The sequence below is a fragment of the Gloeophyllum trabeum genome (genome assembly GCF_000344685.1).
Source record: "Gloeophyllum trabeum ATCC 11539 unplaced genomic scaffold GLOTRscaffold_00009, whole genome shotgun sequence".
Taxonomy (NCBI): domain Eukaryota; kingdom Fungi; phylum Basidiomycota; class Agaricomycetes; order Gloeophyllales; family Gloeophyllaceae; genus Gloeophyllum; species Gloeophyllum trabeum.
The window spans coordinates 1-8,309 of record NW_006920418.1 but is presented as its reverse complement, the minus strand read 5'-3'; the positions used below and the strand labels follow the sequence as shown (position 1 = coordinate 8,309).

Below are 8,309 nucleotides of genomic sequence, written 5' to 3'. Positions count from 1 at the left end.
ACATGGCTAACTGACATACATGCTTTATTTCCTCTCAGGGCTAGCTCTAAATCGAAAATTTCCCTTTTTCCAGGATGTATACCCCTGGCACACATAGATACCAAGGGACTGTGTCATATGCATACCTTATTTGTATCACCAGCATACATACTCTAAGCTGTAGATTATATCTAGAATTTATTGCATTTTATACGATTTTATTTGAGGAACTATACGCTACCTATTGCCGACGTCGTCGGGAACAACAACGACCAGCATCGGGCGCGGCGGCAATATGATGTCATTACGGCGGAGGGCGCCATCAATCCCTTTTAGGCAGCTGTCTATTTTCGTCCACTGGTCCACGACGTGATGCTACCGCTGGGGCCGGTGCTACCGCCGGAGTCTCCTGGAGGCTCCCTACTCTATATCCTACAAGGCCGCTGGTGTTCCCGGTGCTTCCGCCGGAGTTAGGAGAAACACATTTTGAGTCATATAAGAGTGGACGCGCTGCTCGATCGTCCACTCTTATAAGCCTTGTTCTTTGGGAGGGTCAGGTGATGCAGGATCGCGTCTTTTGGCCAGGTTTATGTTTCAAATGTTTTTCTCACCGCCTACGGCGGCATAATTAAGGTGCCACAGAGGTGCCGACTCTTAGTGACATACACTGTAGGATGGGGAAGCTTGGCCGTGAGGATACGTGCGCGGAGCAGGTGGGGTGTCAGATGCGCGCGGGCCCTCCGGTGCGCAGTAAGCTGGGACTCTGAGAATGACAGATATCGCTGGAATCTGCACCCGGACGGGCTGATTCCTCCGCGCGGCGAGCGGGAATGGACACAGTGCGTAGTCGCAGCGTTGATGGTGACGGTTTACAGCCTAGCGTCTTGGAAATGGCTGCAGGTGCAGTGTTTCGAAACTGGCCGGAAATCAAAGAGGCGCAGTGAATTTGATGCGCCACGGGAAGGCGTGGGAGCCCGAGGTCCCGCATGGGCCCCAGACGAACTTGGCAACGACAGGAAGCGCACCGCCTGCGCCACCCGCGTTCGCCTTCGCCTTCCCTCCAGCAACGACCCGCCAGCAAGCCTGGTCTCTCCTCTGCCTGTAAACTAGGATCCGTATACTCAACTCGACTCGACTGAACGCGATCGCAGCATCGTGTTCCCGCATCGCATGGCCGCCCCGTATCCGGCATACGGCGCCCCCCAACCGCAACGATACCCCTACCCCCCCGCCCCCAACGACAACAACAGCACGCTCGACTTGTACAATGCGTATCCCGACGCTGACGCGAATCAGATGAAGCAGATGGAGATGGGCCGCGCGCTCGCCCGCACGCCGAGCCCGACGCCCAGCGAGGCGGAGGAGCTCGCAAAGTCGGGCGCGTTTGACTGGGCGAAGCTGCGCAACTGGCGGTTCTGGATACGCAGGGAGTGGATATGTGCGTCGCGTTATTTCGCCGGCGAAGAAGGAGTGCTGATGGGTTGTTGGTGGAATAGGGTACTATGTCGCGCTGGTGCTCATCACGGTGCTTGTCGGCTTGATCACGATATACCACACGCAGATCGTGCACTGGCTCAAGCCCGCCGCGGACTGGATGCACGAGTGCGTGTGGGCGTCTCTGTCCCGTCTGCGCGCTCTCCTCACTTTGCACCGCAGTCTCAAATTCGGCTGGCTCATCCCCATCGCCATATTCTTCGTCATTTCCTTCCCGCCCGTGCGTCCCCGTCCCCGTCCCCGTTCCCGCTCCCTCCTCATGCTCACTCTCACTCGCACTCTGCATGCGATAGCTGTTCGGCCACGAGATCGTCGCCGTCATATGCGGCCTCGTCTGGGGCCTCTGGATCGGCTTCGCCATCGTCGCAGCGGGGACCTTCGTAGGCGAAGTCGGCAACTTCTAGTGCGTGCCGTCCTGGCCCTGTCCCCTCCCCTCTTCCCCCTCTTCCCCCTCTTCCCCTCTTCCCCCTCTTCCCCTCTTCCCCCTCTTCCCCTCCCCTCTTCCCCTCTTCCCCCTCTTCCCCTCCCCTCCCTTCCCCCCTATCCTAGCACATACTAATGACGACCCCGCCAGCGCGTTCAAGTACTGCTGCCGCGCGCGCGGCGAGAAGCTCGAGAAGACGCAGATCTCGTACGCGTGCCTCGCCAAGGTCGTCCGCGACGGCGGGTTCCGCATCGCGCTCGTCGCGCGCCTCAGCGCGATCCCCGGGCACTGTGAGTGGTTGATGTTTACCTGCGGGGTGGTGATTCTGATCTTGCGTTTGGGTGGTTGTTGGTGTTGTGGTGTTGTGGTGGTGTTGCTGGTACGTTGGTGTTGTGGTGGTGGTGGTGGAATTGGGTTGGGTGGGAATTGGAATTGGAATTGGAACGGTGAACGGTGAACGGTGGACCGTGATTGGCGAACAGTCACCACCGCCGTGTTCTCCACGTGCGGCATGGGCATCGTCACCTTCTCCATCGCCGCCATCCTCTCCCTCCCGAAGCAGTTCATCACCGTGTATCTGGGCGTGATACTCGAGCAGAGCAGCGACGGTGCGTGTCGCTTCTTTTGTCCCTCCATCCGCCCTTCCCCGTCTCTCCACCCATCCTACTCGTCTCTCCATCCACCGTTCCTGACTCCCCACCCATCCTGCCCGTCTCTCCATACACCTCTCCTTCCCCGTCCCCGTCCCCTTCCCTACCCTTCCCCACCGCGATGCGATACTGACCCCCCCCCAGGCGGCACCGTCGACACGAAGACGCGCATCATCGACTACGCGGTCATCGCGGTCACGACGCTCATCACCGTCGGCGCGATGTGGTACATATACTGGAAGATGGGCAAGGTCAAGGGCGCGGTGATATATGAGCGGAGGAAGGCGAGGTGCGTCTGCGATTGCGATTGCGCGTCCGCTGCTCCGCCTTTTTTGCGTTGAAATTGCTATCGCTTGTTCTCTTGCCGCTTGGCTTGCTCCCCCCCCCCCCCCCCACCCTTCTTGTCTTGCTCCCTTTGCACTTTTCTTGCTCCCCTTGCACTTTTCTTGCTCCCCTTGCACTTTTCTTGGACGCCCCCGCTGACGCGCCGCACAGACAAGCGAAGCTCGAGCGCGAGGCGCCGGTGCCGGTGTACGCGAACCCCGCGTTCGCGAGCACGGCGAGCGTGCCGTTCAACGCGCCCGACGCGGAGGGCGGCGGGCACCAGCGGTGGGACAAGGAGGGGCGCGCGGTCGGGTACGCGCCCGGCCCGGACCCGGTGGCGTATCGCCGCGCTTCCCCCTTCAACTCGGATGGGGGCATGGGAGGGGGGGTGGGGAACGTGTACCCGATGGCGCAGGTCCGCGATGGGCGGATCCCGGTGCGCCAGGAGAGCGGGGAGAGCGTGGCGTGGGATATGGAGTCCGAGGGTGAGGGCGCGGGCGCGGGCGGGGGGTACGGGGACAGGGAGAGGGGAAGGGGAGGGGAGTATGGCGGGGTGATGCCGAGGGTGGCGAGCCCGCCGGGGCTGGAGGGGGGGTATCAGGGGCAGGGACGGGGGCAGGGACAGGGACAGGGACAGGGACAGGGACAGGGACAGGGACAGGGACAGGTTGGGTATACGAGTCAGGGACAAGGGCCAGCACAGGGTGGGTATGCAGGACAGGAACAGGGTGGGTATACGAGTCAGGGACAAGGGCATGCACAGGGTGGGTATACGAGTCAGGGGCAAGGACAGGGTGGGTATCCTGGCCAGAGTCCAGGACAGTACGCCCCGCCTGTAGGCCCGCCGCCCGTCGTGCCGCCGATCCCGCCGCCGCCGCAGACGCCGCGCTCGGGGACGTACCCCACCGCCACGTCGAGCCCCAGCCCCAGCCGGAGCCCGGCGGTCCCCCCGCAGCAGCAATACCCGTACCCGTACCCGTACCAGCAGCAGCAGACGCCGACGCAGGCGCAGTTCGCGGCGTACGCGAATCCGTACCAGAGCCCGCTGCCGACGCCGAGCTACCCGGCGGGGACGCCTACGCAGGCGCATTTCTCGCCCCAGGTTCATCCACAGTCGCCGCATCAATTCGCTGCCGCTCCGTACGCGCCCTCGCCCTCGCCCTTCCAGCCGCAGCAGCAGTACTTCCCGCCACAACACGCGCACGCGCCGGAGCCGAGCGACGCGAGCTTCTACACCGCGCACGCGGGCCCCGAGGAGCTGCCGCGCCGCGCGTTCTCGCCGCCGCCGCCGAGCTATCGGACCGCGCAATGATATCCTACCGCCCTTCTCCCCGACCTCCCCGCTGATTGAACACTCTCGTTTGTTTGCGTTTGCTTTACGGATTGTAGTCTAGTTTACGTGTGCGTACCTCGTTATTTGTGGTGCTGGTGGTGGTGGTGTGTATCTACGTATCTACTTACATGTGGACGTTTGGATGTGGTTTGGTTGGTGTGGATTTGGACGTGGTGCGGAGGAAGACGAGCGATGCGTCTTACTACTCAAGTACTCGGCGCTCAGCCTGTTTTGCTTGCTCGGTGGGATGCCTGGCGTTTTGCTCTTACACTGTTCCTCCTCGGGGCCATATCCTTGACCCAGTCCGGAAGATACTCTTTCGCACAACTTTCGCATACACTTCTGTCAAATGTGAGAGGGTAACATAAAAGTTTTAAAACAGTCGCGATCGAAGAGCGGGTTCACGCAGACGCTACAGCCTCCAATTCTATCTTGCACGGGCCAGCTTTCCCATCACCGGTCATCTCAAGCATGTATGAGCAATGGACTCCAAGCCTTCGAGACCAAATTTCAATCTCGAGATGACGCAGTGACGGCAGCCCGACCGAATGCACGCCTGGACCTCGTCTACGAGTCTGGCGACATTGGTGCCGAATTCGTGTTCGGACACCACGGTTGGCAGCAGGATTACGAGCGATAGACATGACAGTTGCGTTGCCTGCAGGGCGTCGCAAAGGCGAGCCTCGGCGCCATATCAGCAGACTGGCCATCGCATATAGGGATCATCACAAAACGCACCAGTAACAACACGTCGCACAACCACTCTCCTGTGAACTCTATGTGCAGGGACTCCAAGTCAGGAGCCGCCCCCCAAAGAGTAGGGTCACACAGGCGCGCCAACATATCGTCAGACGAGCAATCGCGGTATTCCGGTACGTCCACGATCTTCATAAAGAGGCACCGAGGCCGGCTGCGCGCGAGGACCGTTGCCAGGATGGGCACCTGGAGGTGGGCGAATAATCCCGTAAAACTCTCGGTCACGAACAGCTTTGCAAGGCGGCACGTCACGCCGAGGGACAGAAATGCGCGCAACCGTCCCTTGTATGTGCGTAGCGAACTCCACGCGGCGATATCCTCCACGGGGGAGTCCGAGCCAGATCCTATGCTCTCCATGGATTCAGACAGGACAAGGTGTTGCAGATTCGGGAACACCGAATATAGCCACGTCAAGCCGAAAATGTGTCCTTCTATCGTCAAGGATTGAACAAGGGGCCACTGGAGACTCGAAACACGCCTACTTCTGGGCAGCTTCCACACCTGCAGCTCTTCCAGAGAATCTTGACAGGGCTGCAGGGCAGACAATACCCCTACCAAGTCATCTCTACCGCCCAGAGTTAGATCAACTCGGCGTAGACGGGGATTGCAACGGGAAAGTGACTGATGAATGAAGGCAAGGCGGCTTGAGCCCTGACCTAAGCCCAGTTCTACAACGCGGGAAAAACAGGAAACAATGGCTTGTCGGAGGCAAGGAGTATCGGGCTCTATCCAAGACAGCGAGATCATTTTGATGTTAATAGCTGACTCGAGCACCGGTGCGAGTTGGGTCTCGAAAAACACCCATGATTTACCAGCAGCAGGGTAGCCTGGATAGACGTGTATCTTGAGAGACTGTATCAGGGGCAGCCGCTCAGGATTGTCGAGCATGAACCTGCAGAATAAGGCGAGCCTGTTCACTGATCTCACGTCCAAGACTGAGATGTCCACTGCACGGACGAGTTGTTGTCTGCAAACGTTCAACAACACGGGTGTAGTCAGGGCAAGTTGGAGCAAATCTTTCCTCTCGACGTGCGCAGCTATCGCTGTCACGACATCGTAATCGAGGTCTGAAAATTGCATATTGCACCCTGTAAAGGGCCACGAGATGTGAGACAGCCACTTCTCATGGATGGAGGACGTTTGCTTGGTACGTACCGACTCGGAGCCTGGCCCAAAGACGCTGCCAAGTTCATCATTAATGCTATAGACATGCTGTAGTCCAGCGTGATCACCCTTACCTGCGTACGTGCAGAGTTTTCGTAGTGGGATTATGCTAGGTCAGTGCAACACTCAGACGAAGCCAAGATGAAAAACGTTTGCCTTGGAAGGCGCATGACGTGCGGCAAACATGCGCCTGATGCGAGGCAGTGCGTGTAACAGTATTACTGTGAACCGGGACCCACATACTACTAATCAAAGTATGTTTCCAGCCATTTGCAGATCGATGGGCCCACTTTCTGAAAATCATTTATAGTCGGACCACGTCGGACAAGCAATTTCAAGTCCCCGAGAGACAGAAATCGGACCATCTGGACTTCTCTACCTTCTTCCGACGTCCCTGGCACCCACTCCGACCCACTCCGACTATACGTGGTTTTCTGAATTGATGGTCTATCGATCTGCAAGCGGCTGTCAAAGAAACAGACCGTTTATCGTGTTCTTTCGGAGTATCATTAGGCCGCCGGCGGCAACAGACAGGGGAACAGAACAATGGTATGACGGACCGTACTGGACAAAAATACAACTTGACCGTTCCCCATCTGTAGCACCGCATGGCACATGCAAGCACTCAGTAGCACTCAGTAGCACGACATCACATTCAGTAGCACGACATCACACTCACTTGCACCGGTACGCGTGCCTCAGCACGTCACTGCACCATGTTGCACCGAGTGCCGCAGTCATTCGCTGAGTTTGAATGCTCACGCGTGCCAGCACCGCTCCAGCATAGCCATCGTGCTTTGAATATAGCATTCTGTGGCACCCGTGCCACAAAGTAACTCCTCTGCCCTCAAATGTCATCTGTGCCTGATCGAGCCCCAAGACTCATTCCATAAAAAAAAGTCCCCAACTGGCGCCTTATCACCTTATCCACCGGTAACCCAGCCGGTGACATCAAATAATCCTCATTCAATCTTTACCTCCTAATTTCTTTCTACGAGGTAATTGTTGAACGAGGGTTAATATTTGCACCTCTGCCCTCATCCGGTCATAGCAACCCTTTGCCCAGCTCTTGCCCCTTCCTATACCTCTCCCCATCCAATCCCACCGGTGATAAGCCTCAGGATCGTCTGACCCCCGAAAACGCGGACTCAGCACATTGTACAAGCCCTCCGGAGCTTATTCAACACATCACTCACATGCCTCTAGGCTTCTATGGGCTCTAAAAGAATTTTTCTATTTAGCTCCGGGCTTCCTAGCATCCCCGAGACGTACACAGACCCATTCCGCGATTTATCTCCGCAAACACGAGCTCCAGGGTGACTTAACCTATGCAACTTCTAGATGAATTAGCCCCGGTGCCTGCGGACACTTCTATCGAGGGGTGTCATCCTCATGCCCACCCTCCAGCACTCACTCCCCCTCATTTCCATCAAGATACCGAAGGTGCGGACGTATATGAGTCACCATGAGGTCAGCATCAGTGAGCAAGCGGCCGGAGGTAATTAGCACGTGACCGGCGCATCGCATGGAGTGATGGGACCACTTGGGTCAGGTGGCGGAGCGTCGAGGCGACCTATAGGGGCTGGAACGAGCAAGTGAGAGTGCAAGGGAGTCATATGGTGTATGGTATAACGGAGGCAAGTGCTGAGCAATCCTGTGGGTAACGGCGTTTATTTGTTATTTATCTCTGGACGGCCGCAAAGCCATTCCTGTGGTATAAATTGTACAAAGTAGCATACAGATCTGGAAAAAGAAGTTTTGCACTTCACCATCTCAGAGAATTAGCGTTACGATCTCAGCGACCCTCGAAGTTCAAAAGCGTCGAACTTAGCTAATTATAACCGATCCTAGCTTTGCCAATAGGCCTGACTCATCGAGTAATTTATCTCCGCCGTCAGTTTAATTATCTCCGGTGCGTCCTACATAGCGAAATAAAATTAAACAGGTCTCTCTAGCAATTTCTACCCCCGCGAGCACGATCCTACGACAGGTGTTGTTGCTTGCGACTTTGATTGCAACTCTTCGGAGATAAATACTCTGGAGCATCAACTAGCATTTGTTTTATTTTTCTAGGTCTTCCTACGGACTACCCTACGACATCTTACTCCTCCTTCCCCCTCGAACTATTAAAATACCCCTCAGTTGTCTCGGACCGCCTCCACCCATACCGCTGGTGTTAGGTTTA

General features: G+C 57.2%; 2 protein-coding genes across 2 annotated transcripts; one reads left to right on the top strand and one right to left on the bottom strand.

Moving 5' to 3' along the window:
- Positions 1-1,149: 1,149 nt before the first annotated feature.
- GLOTRDRAFT_121862 (uncharacterized protein) lies at positions 1,150-4,574 on the top strand (the record flags this gene model as incomplete). Its single annotated transcript, XM_007869071.1, has 8 exons — positions 1,150-1,417; positions 1,476-1,581; positions 1,636-1,693; positions 1,767-1,876; positions 2,048-2,187; positions 2,380-2,505; positions 2,692-2,836; positions 3,043-4,574. The coding sequence occupies 8 exons, from the start codon at positions 1,150-1,152 to the stop codon at positions 4,181-4,183; spliced, it is 2,094 nt and encodes a 697-aa protein (XP_007867262.1). The 3' UTR covers positions 4,184-4,574.
- GLOTRDRAFT_121861 (uncharacterized protein) lies at positions 3,504-6,171 on the bottom strand (the record flags this gene model as incomplete). Its single annotated transcript, XM_007869070.1, has 3 exons — positions 3,504-4,546; positions 4,943-5,927; positions 6,116-6,171. 3 exons carry the CDS (start codon positions 6,169-6,171, stop codon positions 4,325-4,327), a joined length of 1,263 nt encoding a protein of 420 aa, XP_007867261.1. The 3' UTR covers positions 3,504-4,324.
- Positions 6,172-8,309: the final 2,138 nt, after the last annotated feature.